This window comes from Sceloporus undulatus, chromosome 2, assembly GCF_019175285.1.
Source record: "Sceloporus undulatus isolate JIND9_A2432 ecotype Alabama chromosome 2, SceUnd_v1.1, whole genome shotgun sequence".
NCBI lineage: Eukaryota > Metazoa > Chordata > Lepidosauria > Squamata > Phrynosomatidae > Sceloporus > Sceloporus undulatus.
This window is the reverse complement of record NC_056523.1, coordinates 112,407,975-112,423,922: the sequence shown is the minus strand read 5'-3', so window position 1 is coordinate 112,423,922 and position 15,948 is coordinate 112,407,975. Positions and strand designations below refer to the sequence as shown.

General features: G+C 45.0%; 2 protein-coding genes across 2 annotated transcripts in view; one reads left to right on the top strand and one right to left on the bottom strand.

The window, feature by feature from the left end:
• IL17B (interleukin 17B) overlaps positions 1 to 2,774 on the top strand; it is a 41,658-nt gene extending 38,884 nt beyond the window's left edge. The window contains exon 3 of the mRNA XM_042454210.1: positions 2,404 to 2,774. Coding sequence (XP_042310144.1) covers positions 2,404 to 2,650 — 247 coding nt within the window. The 3' untranslated portion in view covers positions 2,651 to 2,774. The remainder of the gene's footprint in view (positions 1 to 2,403) is intronic.
• An 835-nt stretch (positions 2,775 to 3,609) lies between these two features.
• PCYOX1L (prenylcysteine oxidase 1 like) lies at positions 3,610 to 15,213 on the bottom strand. The gene is made up of 6 exons (XM_042454204.1): positions 14,936 to 15,213; positions 12,708 to 12,914; positions 7,894 to 8,068; positions 7,483 to 7,694; positions 7,189 to 7,329; positions 3,610 to 6,640 (listed from the first exon to the last, which is right to left on the bottom strand). The coding sequence occupies exons 1-6, from the start codon at positions 15,048 to 15,050 to the stop codon at positions 5,982 to 5,984; spliced, it is 1,509 nt and encodes a 502-aa protein (XP_042310138.1). The 5' UTR covers positions 15,051 to 15,213; the 3' UTR covers positions 3,610 to 5,981.
• Positions 15,214 to 15,948: the final 735 nt, after the last annotated feature.

Sequence of the window (15,948 nt, the reverse complement as noted above, 5' to 3'; positions counted from 1 at the left end):
TGTTATCACTTATCTCTTATAGTTACAGACAACATCCTGTAAAAGTCAACAAACTCCCTCGGAGTGTAGTGGAGTCTCCTTCCTTAGAGGTCTTTAAGCAGAGGCTGGATGGCCATCTGTCGGGGATGCTTTGATTTGGATTTCCTGCATGGCAGGGGGTTGTACTGGATGGCCCCTGTGGTCTCTTCCAACTCTACGATTCTATGATTCTATGATTTTAAGACTTGCACAGCTACATTCCACATCAAAATGAACCATATACTACATGTGAAATGTTGGAATCCGCTTTGATTCCTTTGTAAAAAAGCAGAATACCTTGCGGTCTCTTCCAAATCTATGATTCTATGAATTATTATTATTATTATTATTATTATTATTATTATTATTATGTGATATTTCCACATATAAAATAGAAAACACTCCAGTGCTGGGACTGTATGACATTCTCCCACAGAAGTACAACCTTAAGGGATGACATGTAACTGGCAGTCAATACAGTAGTCAATGAGCAGTTATTCTATTTAAGCTAGTCAAACTGCAAGGGTCACAGGGACATTAAAGATTATTTCAGCCCTGGTATGTACTCTGAATAATCTCATGGCACACATTCAGTTGGTGGCATTGGGTTCTTACACTGCACAACAGGGTTTCTTCGTTCTTTCAAAGAACACATCCCTAGCTTTTGGTTTGATGTTAATGGGCTAAAATGGAAGTAGAGAAAAATGAGAATGCATAACAGATCCCCCGCGTGAGGGAAATGCCCATTGTACTCTTCCCCAGCACCACATTTCAAATGAGTTGATTTTCTTTTGGTCTGCTTCCTTCACTATCCAGCTCTCACATCCATACATGGTAATTGGGAATACAATGGCCTGAACAATTCTGACTTCTGTGCTCAGTTGTATGTCTTTGTTTTTCAGTATCTTTTCCAGTTCTTTCATAGCTTCCCTTCCCATTTCTAGTTTTTTTTTTTATTTCTTGACTGCAGTCTCCATTCTAGTCAATGTTTGATCCTAGATATGGGAATTCTTTAACTATTTCAATTTCCTCGTTGTCTAAATTGCATTTGTGTAATTCTTCTGTGGTCATTATTTTTGTTTTATTACCATGGTAACATGGGTAGCCTATAGAGAAGGCTTAATAATGGCATTCGATAGCCATTTTAATAGCATATGCTAATCAATTACAATTCTCGGAGCCTCAGAAAACCTTGTGCTATGATTGCTTTGGGGTTGCGGTATGTCAGAAACAACTTGAAGGCAAATAGCAACAACTATGCCAAGAAAATCTCATTGAAACTAGAAGCAAACATGGTAATGTGGGCCTGAATTCATGGTACTGTATCACCCCCTTGTGGTGGTGTTAAAAGTTTCTGTTATTTTTATTAATTTCACCCTTCTTTTAGGAACCAAATACTATTTTTTAAAAAACATCCAGCACTGTGTGGAGTTGATTAATGTCTGGGCTAAAATGTTCTAATCTGACTATGCCAGAAGATGAATCAAACAGATGTAGTCTGTGTAAGAGATAATACAGAAATCAAAAGTAATGATGTTGGCCATGATAAAGGTTCTGACCAAAATGCCACAAAATGTATGCAGACTTCCAAGATCCCCAGATAACTTCATCGGGCAACGTGTTACAGAACACAAATGGGGAGGAGGACATCTCAGAGGATCATACAGATACCATGACTCCAATATCAAGTCAGTCCCCCAGTCCTGACACATCTTCTCTGATAAAGAGATCAGATATCTCAAAAGCATCAGCATATTTTTGGTACCCTTTTGGTTCAGTAAAGATAGTCCAATGATACAATTTTTGGCAATATACATCATGTTATGATAGCACATGGTCACTGTTGCTCCACTGCCTTCTGGCTTCACCCAGCACAATGATCTTCTGTGTTTGCTGCCCGGCTGTTTTTTTGGTTTTTTTAATGCAGCTGTGGCATAGCTGCACATATGTATAGCAATAGTCTGTGGCCCACATTCGACAGAAGAGCATGGTCATGGTCATGAGGCATGAAACTTTGGAACAGAGACCAGGTAATTCTTTTGCATTCCAGAGGCATCATATTCTGCTCTTGGTATATTTAGCCAGGGGCTGGAAAGACCTCTGTCTGAAACTTGGAGACCCACTGCCAATGAGTGGCAACAGTGCTGAGCTAGAGGGACCAATGTTCTAATTCATCCTAAGACAGTTTTCTGTGTCGTTACCATATTTATGGTATGAATTCTCTTGGGGAGAATTCAGAATTTCAAGGTTACTTAAGTATTGATTGGAAGATGCTATTGTATGGAGCTGTTCTTTACTATGCCATGTTCTGTTCTGGAGCATCTCTGTTTGTGCCTGCAACCCACCATTTAAACATGTACGTTCAGATATCACATTTTCTTCCAGGATAAATCATGATCCAGCACGAATACCAGCTGATATCCCAGAAGCACACTGCTTATGTACAGGATGCATCAATCCATTCACCATGCAGGAAGACCGCACCATGGTGAGCATTCCCATCTACAGCAAAATACCAGTGCGCCGTCTGCTATGTGACCCAAGCAAGTCTCACAGAAAGAAGAAAAAGTGTCACAAAGAGCAAAAAATGGTTGTGGAGACCATTGCTGTTGGTTGCACTTGCATCTTCTGAAGAATCTCTGCTCCCTACTTCAGGTGCCTACTGGGAAAGTACTGCTTTTGAATTCTTTCCTCTTGCCAATTCTGGATGGCAAAGTTTCCTCCAGCATCTCAGCTCTTCTCTTTCTTCTGCCAGGATAAGGATGGGCTTTCAAAGGGTGAAGCTGCCTCCACAGCTGGGGGGGAAATATCTTTTTAACCTACAGCTTTTGGGAGTCCCCAGACAGCATGACAAATGGCTATGCTGGTTGGGGGATTCTGGTAGATATGGTCCCCAAACCTAAACTTTTCATGTTTTAGGTTGGGCCCATCTTCCCTCAGGGCTCACAGAAAGTACACACATGACTCTAAGTAGTTTATGTGCCCCACAGGACCCACAATATAAAACTGTATCATTTAACTTTGACAGTGCATGTTATGACTCTAAAGCCACTTTCCACATAGCTAGCCTTCTTATCTGGCAGGCTTGCTTGCTCAGGATTTAGTGAACGAGAACTGTCTCAATGAAAGAAAGGGAGGGAGGGAAAATGGGTTCAATCTGGAGCTCCAGCCCTTTCACCTTTCTTGGTCCTCAGCCAGTTTATAATTTGCATTTGTATCCATCTTCTGGAATTGGTCAACACCTGAGCCAGGGACATCAATATTTAAATAGGCTCTTTTAAACTCTCTCTTGCACAGCGCCTCTGAAATGATGATAACATGCACATGTAGAGCCTATGATCCTCATCAAGTGCTTAAAGGCTAAAACCTGAACAAGACCATTTGCAATATTCATCCTGCTCCACTGCCTTACAGGGAACAGTAAGAGAAGACAGTGAACTGACTTCTCATCATACTTGGTGGAGAATGAGAGGACTTTCTGTCTGTGACTGCTTGACAGGTCTTGTTTACATCAGACAAAGCTATTAAGAACATGATGTATCTTAATACCAAGCAAGTCTGGGCTGACAGCTCTGCTAGGGTGTAGGCCAAAGGAACAAGAGACATTTGGCACTTGTACCAAAGGCAAAGCAAAGACTATTTTAGGATTGGGAAGCTTTTGCACTCCAGACATTGTTAGACAACAATTTCCATTGAACCTAAATCATAGAAATAATCACTTCTCAGCTTTCTTAGCCTGGGTCTGTTGGGGAAAACACAGGCCAGAGCAAGAGCAACACACAAACCAAGCCATTAAACAAATTATCTCTGGGTTAGGAACCATGATCATTTGGAAACCTCCAACAACTGACAATTCACACAATCTGCCATTCACACGTCACATCCATCCTTGACAAAGCAAGGAATATGTCTCCACAGTGAAGAAGAGCAGCACAGACCAGTGGCAGAGTGAACAGTTTACATGCCAAGGGGCCCACGTTCAATTCCCGGAAACTCAAGGCATTGCTCAGCAAGCTCAAGCAGTACTTAGACATTGTTTATCCAACCCAAGACCTTTGAAGAACTGCCATTACGCAGTAGAGACAATGTAAGCTCAATTACCTAGGAGCACAAAGCCATAATGAAGGATGGAATAGAGGTTACTCGGGCTCATGGAAAACAATACCCTCCAAATGTTGGATTGAAATTCCCAACATTCCTCACCATTGGTTATGCTGGGTAAGGCTGCTAGGATTTGCAGTCTAACAATAACTGCAGAGGAACATGATTCCCACCCCTGCTCAACAGGGCTGTTTTTGAACATCAGAGAAGAATGACTTGACAGCTTGATTTTTGGCTTACTTTTGTTCAACCATACTTGAGAAGACAGTAGCAGGCAGTCATCCAACACTCAACAAAGGATGTTTCTTTATTAAAGGATAGCCAGCTTCTACTTGTCTTCCACCTTCTAGAAATTGGAGGAATTCACCTGCCATTCATTGTGACCAAGAGGCAGCTTTACTTTTGACAATAAAGTGTATTCCTCACCCGTTTTGCAGATATGCCATTCTTTAATCAAAACCCATGTTCAACTATTCTTTTTAACAAATCCAGTATATATGCCCTACCTTAGACAATGGAGATGAGATTAGCCTTTTCTCTAACATCAAAACAGGTTGATTCAAGAAATCAACTGAATCAAGCTATCTTTGTTCCCTAAAAAGTAATTACAGGTAAACAGAGCTTAAATTGGCAGCAGCAGGAAGATTCCTGAATCAACAATCCATTTCAAGACTCACAGAATCAGCTTGATAAAACTGTTGGCCCTAGGACCAGCCCTCCCATTAAGCAGTGAGATGCCTGCCTTAGGCAGCAGGTTTGTGGTACCGTGAAAAGTCAGAAAACTGTTATTTATAGATTTATTCTTTTGTTTTGTTTTTTACTGCCAGGGAGACAGAGAGAAGTAGGTGTGGGGGTTTTCTGACTTACATGCCAAAGTAACTTAGCTGGCCTTGACTTTAAGGGGAGAGGAGTCCTTTACTATTTTCTTTAGGCATCTCTGAGATGGTAGATTGTGTCAAACACAGGAATTCCCCCCTCCCCCCAAATGCTTCTGTAAGTTTCTCCTAGTTTTGAAAATGATGGAAGTCCTTTTGCCCTACTTTGGAGGGGGAGTAAGCTCAACCTATTTTGTCAGCTTGGGGAAGTCTTCCCTCCTCCATGTTACATAGGTCAAGACTACATGAAGTCAGGTGTTAGCTGCAGGGTTTTGAGGTTATGCAGTACCACATGCCCTGGTAGTAGGAGTCAGCAAGATGTTAAACCTGAGCTTTTGCCAGTATCTGAAGATCCAGTTCAAGGTTCTCTGGTTAACCATTTAGATGAAAATTATTGAGGCACAGTAACAATGCAAAGAATAACACTGCTTAGGGTGGCAGAAATACAAAGAATTCACAAAAACAAGTCCCCCCACCCTAAAAATGCCACTGCCTTTCATATAGACATTTAAGCACAAGAAGAGAACCCAGCACAAATTAATTCGGAGCCAAGACTGCATTTGCTACAGAGGCAAGAGGGGAATCCCTTCTCGGGCAGTTTCCTTCAAAACTGCCAAACATTGTGCAGCAGCACTGCATGGCTTAGCAGGTAAGGACCCCTTGGCCTGAAAAATTCTGCCCCTCCATTTTAAAGCAGGAGTTAGCCTGGACAGTTTTCAGATTAGATTGTCTCTCCCTTCCCAGGTTGTTTCCTAATTCTTAAAAGCTGTTCATCCCCAGATATGTATTCACAGACACTCTGAGACAGAGTGGCATCTGGATATGGGAAGCACTTACTGTAGACAGCAGACAAGGTACAGGGATGTATGTGCTAGTTACCATTCCCTCCCTGCAAAAACTCCAGTGTAAACCTTCAATCCTCCCCTCTGCCTACATGCAATAATGGAGAGGTTCTCAGAAAGTCTGCTCTAGCAGCTTTTGCCAAATTCACAGCTCAGTCTTCACTTTGTGCATCAAGTCCTTCTGGTCTATTTTCTCCAAATCATGATACCAAAAGTTGTAGGCTAAGAGGGCCACATTTTTGGCAGCTACAGCAGCCATTTCCACTGATCCAGCAGCCCACTCCACACTATTGAGGTAGTAGAGGTTGTCATGGAGAATAATAGGTGGGAGAGTCTTGGCAGATTCATAGTCAGGATAAGCCTGCCAATCTGTCACCTGGACAGAGTAGTAGGAACGGAAAAGAATCTTTAACTCCGACTTCTCCAGGGGATGCTGAGAGTGGACACGCCACACAGCAGCCTCTTGGGGCTGCTTTCGTCTGAAGGTACCTGATATATTCACAGGGCAAATATTATCCATGGAATTGAAGAAGAGGGTGGGGGTGTCTGTGGTGAGAATGCTAGTGAAAGGAAAGAGCTTTGGGTCTGGGAAGCCAAAATAGGAGGAGTTGAGGTAGCCATGGATGATGGAGGTGACAGTGGTGTGAAAGATTCCAGGAAACTCAGCAATTGGTGGGTCAAAGTTCTGGAAGCTGATGTTATTCTTGCTGTCATGCAGTTGAGTGGCAATGACCACAATATCATAGAAGCTAGAACCTTGGCCTTCCTCATCTTCATAGTGTACCTGGTAGAAGGTTTTTCCTTCTGGAAAGAGACAAGAAAGAAAACAAAACTAAATGCGGACTGAGTTGGCCACTATTATCACTTCCTGCTGAAAGCTTTTAAAAAGTGACTAAACAAAGCCTCAAAAAGGGATGAAGCTTCCAAAAGACATAATTCTGCCAATGTCCTGTTTTATTATGGTTTAAATATTCAGGCACTACTTTGTTACCAAGATCAATCACATCACATCAAGCCAACTCACATTTTCTATGAGTACAGATGGAAGTGATACATGAAGCAAAGCCAAAACATTAGAACAGAATTAACATAGGAAAGGCAAAGGAAGTAGGATATGTACATGTCCTGACATTGTAACCTTGGGTACACAGGCAAAAAGAAGTACAGTACTAAAATTGCAAGCATGACTAGATCTGACTGAGAAGCTGTAGTCAAATCCCAAAGCCAATCTACCCTTTTGCAATGTACATTGATTGCCAGAAATTCTCTCAGAACTTCAGTAAAGGCAGTTCCAACTGCCACTAGACAATATTACCCAAGGTCTCAAAAAAGATGTCTTTCATGTAGATTACCTGAATTGTGCAGAGAGATGGCTGTCACAGTAGCTTGGATTACATTGGCTTTGGTCAGCTTCAGCAAACCTGAGCACACCAGCTTGTTTCCACCTTCCACTGCCCACATGTTGCCCTGGGCTCCTGCTAATGACATGGCACCTGAACACAGAAATACAGAGGATATAAAGCATCAGAAGAATAAACTGGACAAGACTATACAACTCTATTGGCTTCTGCTACATGCTCTGGACTGCCATGTTGAATCAAAGGGCTTTGGTAGGTTGGGAGCAAGAGAACATCGGCTGCGCTCACCTGCAAAGGCAGGCACCAGTACGGACTGGCCATAGCTGGCACGGAGAATGGCCACAATGACATCATCTATGAAGCGTTGGGTGACGCCCACCTCCAACAGGGACTCTGCCACAGAGCGTTGAGTCATGTTCACAAAGGTGTCACCACCCAGGGAGTGCATGAGTACCTCAAGGCGAGAGAATGCATAGCCATGAGCCTGGTATTCATAGATCCTGCAGGACAAAAAGAAGGAGAATAAGCTTAGGCAGCAGGACTCCTCTCCTGCAGTCTTAAGTGCTTTCAATATCTTGCTCTGCATTTCTTCGGTCAAGTTAGATGCTATCTAAATTCAAGGCTTAATGAAGAAGACAGACCATGCTGTTTTCCTCTCATTTCTCTGGAATCAGCAGAGATACTTTCCCTGTTACGTACCTCATAAACTTCTCCATTACCTCCTCCACCCACATCTGTAGGCGGAGAAAGCTCATGCCATAGTGCCACCAAAGCCGAAAGAGGTTCAGAAGATACCAATCTGTCTCCTCCAGGACAAACTGCTCCCCATTAAAGATGGCACTCTTCCCTGCCACTTCTCGACGGTGCTTCAGTCCTATACAAGGGAACAACAAAGTTGAAAAGAAAGTTATTTTCAGTCCTCCTTAACATCTTGTACAGTGGTGCACAAGCAGTGGGTTCTTCCAAGTCAAAGAATACAACCTCATAGGAATTTTCAGACTATGGAGTTTATCACATTACTTACCTCCTGCTCTGTTCCCGTTGTTTAAATCTGTTACTTAAAAAGGGCCCATTTTTAAACAATTACGAGAACGCTTCCATGAAGAAAACGGAAGCATTCCCCCTATATAGCGCTGTCCACGATCCCACCAGGAGGTTCCCGTCGCAGATCGATGATGCTGGGGCAATGGGAGCAGAGTGGGAGGTAAGTAATGTGATAAACTCCTATGAGAAAGTGAGTCAGAACCTCAGTCCAGATATTCTCAGATGCCTTGGGCCTGCACAACTAGAGAGATTTGGGTTTAATTCAGTCCTAAAAACATACAAGGAGCTGTTCTGGATCAAACCAAAGGCACATCTAGTCCTATATTCTGTTGCTACTGTGACCAAAGAAACACTTATAGGAAGCTGACAGGAAGGACAGGAGGTCAATAATACTATCAGATACAAATTACTCTGCAAAAGGTATTCTTAGGCCCGTTACAGACGGGCCTTTGCTCCGCCCCCAGTACGTACTAGGGGTTGGCCGAGGATGCAGCGTCCAATCAGGCCTCACCCCTAGTACGTACTGGAGGTGTAAAAATGGTGGCGGTTGTGATGCCGCAAGTGCGCCATTGGCACCTTGCGGCATTACAACTGCGCCGGAAGAAGAACCCGCTTTTTGTGGGTTCTTTTTGCTGTGCAGGGGAGCCGTGTGGTTTGTCTGCTGCGGCTCCCTCATACAGCAAACACGGGCACTGGCTGAGCGCCCTTTTTGGGCGCTCTGTAAAGCACCATAGACATATCCACTCTGATACTGAAGCTGATATTACCATGATGGCACTGATAGCCTTATCCTCCATAAATCTGGCTTTTAAAGCCATCAAAGTTTGGTCACCATCACCACAACCTACAGAAGTGAATTCTGCACTTTTCCTATGCATTGTGCTCTTTGTGTGACCTGAATCTCCTAGCATTTCGCTTGAGTGGGCACTGTCCCTTACTTAGTTTTTAATCTGTTTTTTCTTTTCTGTATGGTAATTTTATCTATTCCTCTTTTAATTGTTATTATCTTAGAATGTACGCCTTGGGCAGGCTTTTATCTACTCCCAATTTTACCGACTTTGTACAGCGCTGTGTATAATTACAGCGCTATAGAAATAAAGTTTAATAATAATAATAATAATAATAATAATAGTTTTAATATTCTGAGAGAGGAAGAAAAACTTCTTCCCATCCACTTTTTCCACACATTATGTAATTCTATTTACAGGTTTAGTATACCTAATCTGAAATGCTTGGGACCAGAAGTATTTGGGATTTATTTATTTTTAATTTGGAATACTTGCATATATATAATGAGATATCTTGGAAACGGGACCCAAGTCAAAACATGAAAGTGATGTATATTTCATAAACACCTTATGCACAATCTGAAGGTAATTTTATACACAATATTTTAAATAATTTTGTGCATGAAACAGAGTTTGTGTACACAGAGCTATCAGAAAGCAAATGTGTCACGATCTCAGCCACCCATGAGGACAATTTTGGATTTTGGAGTATTTTGGATTCCTGAATAAGGCATAGTCAACCTGTATTGTACCCTCATTTCTTGTTCTCTTGTTAAGGAAAAAATCCCAAATGTTGCAACTTTTCCTTATAAGTCAGCTGCTCTAGCCCTGTGACCACTTTTGGATGTTGCCCTTACCTGCAAGATGATTTAGATACAAAGACAACTAAAAGTCCTTACACCCTGTTAGCACAAAGATATCACTGGGGGCCAAATATTCCTTCCCAAGTGAAAACATAAGTAATATTAAACAACCAAGAGAAGAGACCTGGCTCACAAGACACATTGACTCTTGAGAAACCTGATGTCAGACAGATTTATAACTCATACACAAAGGGTGTTTTCCCATACAACATCTTGTCTTGCTATAGCGCACATTCTACAATTCTGGCCCTGTCACCACACAACTCCACTTTATCAGTTAAGACTCCCCTTTTCTCCCTCACAAATGTTGTAATCTGGCAGTTCCAGCCCTGGTTTCTGTAATGTCCTTTACACCAGAACTGATATAATGTCTTTTACCCCTCAGAACTGGAGGGGAGAGAGGTCTGATGTAGGATGACCATGTAGCTACCAAACTCTATGAAAGGAATTAGAAATATAGCTTCTTAGTAGTTTGAAAAAGACGACTTGCCCTCTTGACCCTTGCCCAACCTGTCTCAAGGAGGCAGTAGTTAGACCACTCTTTAAAAAGTCCTCCTTGGACCCCCTGGATAAAAATAACTACAGACCAGTCTCACTACTACCATTTTTGAGCAAGGTGATCGAGAAAGCAGTTGCCAATCAACTACAAGCAGTCTTGGAGGCAACGGATTTTCTGGATCCATTTCAAACCGGATTCAGGACAGGATACGGAGTTGAGACTGCCATGGTCGCTTTAGTCGATGATCTCCGTCTGGGCATCGGCAGGGGAAGTGTGACCCTGTTGGTGCTCTTGGACCTCTCAGCAGCCTTCGATACCATTGACCACGGTATCCTTCTGGAACGCCTGAGAGAGTTGGGTATTGGGGGCACTGCATTGCAGTGGTTCCGGTCCTACCTCTCGGGCAGGTTCCAGATGGTGTCGCTTGGGGACAGTTGTTTGGCCAAGAGGGAGCTCAAATCGGGTGTCCCTCAAGGCGCGATTCTGTCCCCAATGCTGTTTAACATTTACATGAAGCCGCTGGGTAAGATCATCTGGAGACATGGGGCGGGGTGTTATCAGTACGCTGATGACACCCAAATATATTTCTCTATGTCTTGGACTGATTCAGTGACTAAGGATGGCATCTCTCCTCTGAATGCCTGCCTGGAGTCAGTAATGGGCTGGATGAGGGAAAACAAGCTCAGACTGAATCCAGAGAAAACGGAAGTACTTGTGATAGGTTCCTTGGGCCTAAGGAAGGAAATCTGTCAACCTGTTCTGGATGGGGTCACACTTCCCCTGAAGGACAAAGTTCGCAGTTTAGAAGTACTTCTGGACTCGTCCCTGCAATTGATATCTCAAGTAAATGTAACGGCCAGAAGTGCTTGCTATCAACTTCGGTTGATACACCAACTGCGACCCTACCTAGACCGAAGGGACCTTGAAACGGTGGTACACGCTCTGGTAACCTCTTGTCTAGATTTCTGTAATGGATGGCATCTCTCCTCTGAATGCCTGTCTTGCGGCGGTAATGGACTGGATGAGGGAAAACCGACTCAAGCTGAATCCAGGTGAGACGGAGGTACTCGCTATAGGAACCCCGAATCCAGGAATGCAGTTGTGTCAGCCAGTACTGGATGGGGTCACACTTCCCCTGAAGGATTCTGTTCACAGCTTGGGGGTGCTCCTTGACCCGTCGCTCCAACTGACAGCTCAGGTGGATGCGACAGTCAAGAGCGCCTGCTATCAGCTTCATCTGATATGCCAACTGCGCCCTTTCCTGGAGCCAAGGGAACTGGAAACAGTAGTACATGCAATGGTAACCTCTCGATTGGACTTCTGTAATGCGCTCTACTTGGGGCTACCCTTGTGCCAAGTTCAGAAACTTCAGCTGGTACAAAATATGGCAGCCAGATTGATCACGGGAACTTCTAGGAATGACCATATAACACTGGTCTTGAAGTCCCTGCACTGGCTGCCTATTAGTTTCTGGGCAAAGTACAAGGTGTTGGTGATCACCTTTAAAGCCCTACATGGCTTGGGCCCAGAGTACTTGAGGGAACGCCTTCTTCCCTATTGTCCGTCCCACACACTAAGGTCCTCTGGAAGAAATCTACTACAGCCAAAAAGATCTAGGCTAACATCTGTCTCCCAGAGGGCCTTCTCTACTACTGCTCCTAAACTATGGAACAACTGCCGGAGGAGATCCGTCACATTTCCACTCTGACAGCTTTTAAGAAAGCACTCAAGACGGATCTCTTCCGGCAGGCCTTTCCAACTTAGTTACCCTCCCCAGATACAGAGATATTGTCCCCTCATTTGTCTATTCTTCCCCACCTATGTTTCTGCCTTTTTAAAAATGCTTTTAATGTTTTTAATGTTTTTTATACTATTATTGTTTAATTCTGTTTTAGTATTGGGTATGGGGGGGGGCGGTAGGTCTAGGATTTGATTTTTAACTCTATTGTAATTGATGTATTTTAGTGTTGTAACCCACCCAGATTCTTCATGATTGGGTGGGCTATAAATAAATAAATTATTATTATTATTATTATTATTATTATTATTATTATTATTATCATCATCATCATCATCATCATCAAGCTGGAATATCCTAAAAATGGGAAGAGTCCACATTGTGTCAAATAGCTTATAACAGAACAGTTATGATTCCTAATCACTTACATATCTCATGTTTGAGGAATACAGCAAACAAATACTGTAAATAGAAATAAACAAAAATAAAAATAAAAAGAATGTCAGGCTACCACAGTACATAGATTTCTAGGAAGTAGAAAATGGTATCGGAAAAGCAATTTGTTGATGGTTTCCACTCACCCAGCAGTTTCACAAAGTCCTGCATGTGCAAGTTGAGGGAGTGGATGGAGGCTCCGCCACTTTCATACTGCTGCTTGTTGACAGTGATGGTGGACAGACGGCCTCCCACGGTGTCCTTTTCGTACACATCTATCTGTACCTGTGGCCCAAAGTGCTGCTGGAGGAAATGGGCCACGGATGAGCCGCCAATCCCAGCTCCCACCACAGCTGCCAGGGCAAACCAAAAGCAGTGGTTACTATAAGAGACAGTACCTGCACAGTTACCTCTTACCCATCTTGACCTCTCACCATCAGAATGAAATGTGAGTACAGTGGGCTCTCCACATTCACTGGAGTTAGGGGCTGAAGACACCTGTAAAAGTGGGGAAACCACAAATAAGAAACCACTAGGTTTTTCAACCTGAGAGAACACCTCTCTAGGAATCCCTGGTGCAACCAAACTCTAGTCAACATCTGTGGGAATTTGACCACAGAATCATCCTGAAGGACCTACAAATGCCTAGAGAACTGTTGTCTCTAGGAGTTATACTAGGTCCTCCAGCATTACTCCATGGTCAAATTCCATAGAGGACTTAGAGTCACACTGGAGGACTTAGAAATTCTTAGACAGAACATGATAATGAAATCCGTGAATAATCAAATCCGCAAATGTGGAGAGCTAACTGTATAAACCAGCATAAGCAGAATTGCCTCTGACTGCCTGGCCTACTCTCCCAAGCAAGGATAAGAGAGGTGCTTAATACAAGAAGCACACATATTCTTGATTCTTTCTCCACCACCAAAGAAAGCCACAAAGTGAACCGAAAAGGGGACAGCATTTGCACGAGCACAAACATAACGCTTGAAGGAGAGAAGGAAGCCCCCCCCCCATCTTGCCTTTTCCATATTACAGAACTGTGTGTGCATTACCTCCCATAAAAAATCACAAGTATCCAATGCAAATGTCAGAGCATATTGGGCAATGCCCGTCTGGTTGGCAGGAAGGCAAAAACTACAACTACATAAACATCCACCATGCTGCTGGTCCACTCCTCCCCTACTCTGTCCTGTCACAGACCATTCTACATTATGCTTGCTAAGCAGCGTAGTGGCATCTAGGGCCACAGGTGGAAGCCTTGCAGAGATTATCATTAGCAGGTACTATGACACTTGCTGCCACATTCCTTGGAGTCCTGTCCAGGTCCATCAGCAATTGCCACTCTACCAGGAGGGGGAAATGGACCTTCTCAGCAAGAAAGGTCTTGTCATGAGCTCTCTCTCTCTTAATCTAAAGTAGTTGAATGGGGGCCTGCACTTGAGTGGGCAAGTCCCCTTTGCTAAGAAGCCAAGCCCTCCCTCCAGTCCATCTGCCTTGGTCCAGGCCTCAAAGGGAGAGAAGAACTGCTGGACCTCAACCCCTTCCCCTCCACCACTCCCTTCTCCTTTTGTGTCGTGTCTCTTTAGATTGTAAGCCTGCGGGCAGGGAACCGTCTCATTAAAAAGATTGTATGTACAGCACTGTGTAAATTTACAGCACTTTATAAATAAAGGTTAATAATAATAATAATTTATGAAGGGCCTGCTCTGGATGAAGTTGAAAACTGCTAGATTTTACAAAAGAGAGAGAGGGATCAACATAGCCGACTGCATCCTTGGGTTTTGCTTGGGGTGTCGCTATGGGATATATAACCATGAGGGCCAGCACCTCACAGTCTACCATTTAGTTGCTCTTAACTGCCCTTGAGTTGGCCCCAACTAATGGTGACCCTGGGGATGTGGCATCTCTACTCAGATCTTGTGTCTTCTTCTCTTGTGGAGTCCTTCCATCTGGGCCGGTCTTCCTCCCTTTCCTCTTCCTTCCATTTTTTCTTTACTTCTGCTGATCCGGACAAAGCAGGGCAGCCTCAGTCATGTCATCCTGGCTTCCAGAGAGAGATCAGCCTTTTTGGCTCTTCTCGGGAGTACTGTCCTCCATCGGGTTGCAGTGTGCCTCCAAGGCCCTATGCAGGGTCTTCCTTCTTCTCCTTCTCCTGGCAAGTTTCTTCAGAGGGCTGAGCCCAGGATTCGAACCCAGAGCCCAGCCCTCAAACCACGACATCGGGGGGGGGGTCCCCTTTGCTCCAGCCCCAGATCGGAGATGACGCGGTCGGTGGCACTCCCTCCCTGCCAAGGAGTGGCACCGGAGAGCCAGCCCCCCTTCTGCCCCATCCCCATCCCCAGGCCTCTGCCCAGCCCCCCGCCCGACCTACCGATCTTGCCCGGCGGCGGAGAGGCAGCCTCCATCCCCAGGACTCCGGCAGCCAGCAGGAAAAGCAGCCCCCAGGCAGGGCCAGGGGGAAGGAGGAGAAGGAAGGCTGCCATCATGGGGGCCACAAAGAGGAGGAGGAGGAGGAGGAGGGGGGGCTTGTGGCTGCTAAGGAGGGCCGAGAGCCAAGCAGAGGGCTGCAGATGGCAACCCAGGCGATGCACCTCACTCCAGCAGCAACAGCAGCAGCAGCCCTGGCCCGGGCGCCCTTCTGCGGCGGAGAGGGCGCTTCCCCCTCCCTGGCTGCTGGGAAGGGATGCTCCCAGCCCAGACTCCTCCTCCGCGTTAAAGAGGCAGAGATCCTCTCAGCAAGGAAGCCAGCCTCCTGCCAAAGCCTGTCCTCCATCCCAGCCTTCTGTCCGGGAAGCATTCCCAAACGCAGATCCAGTAACATCCCAACCGCCAAAGCCCCGTTCCATCTGGCGAAATCTTCATCAGGCGAAGAGGAGGAAAGAAGGGCGGTAGGGAGGGCTCCCCGCAGGCTGGGAGGTTCTCAAAGGCAAGGACATTTCATGGCCATCTGCAATTTTTCCAAAGGGTTTCCTTGGAAGCCAGCCTCTCTCCTCCCTTTGGGAAGCCACAGGCTCCCGGACTAAGATGCAGGCTGGCCAGGCCTCTCCTCCATCTCAGCCGCCTTCTGCCCAGGAGGAGCACAACACAAGTCTTTTGAGGTTTTAATTTTGGATCCCAGCCTCCCTTTTCCTGGCATGTCCTCCATTTTGTGGTGGCGAGGCCATTCTGTGTGTGACCAGCCCTGGACCTGCTTTCTGCCAAGGGCCACTGGGGTGAGGGCAGGCCAGGGCACCTGCATCAGCAATGGCCTCCTCTGGTCTCTGCCCAGCCCCTCCAGGCCTCGTCAGACCCCACTTCCCATTACCCCTCACCACTGGCCGTGCTGGCTAGGGCTGATGGGAGTTGCAATCCAACACACCTGGAGACAAGGTTGGAAAGGAATTC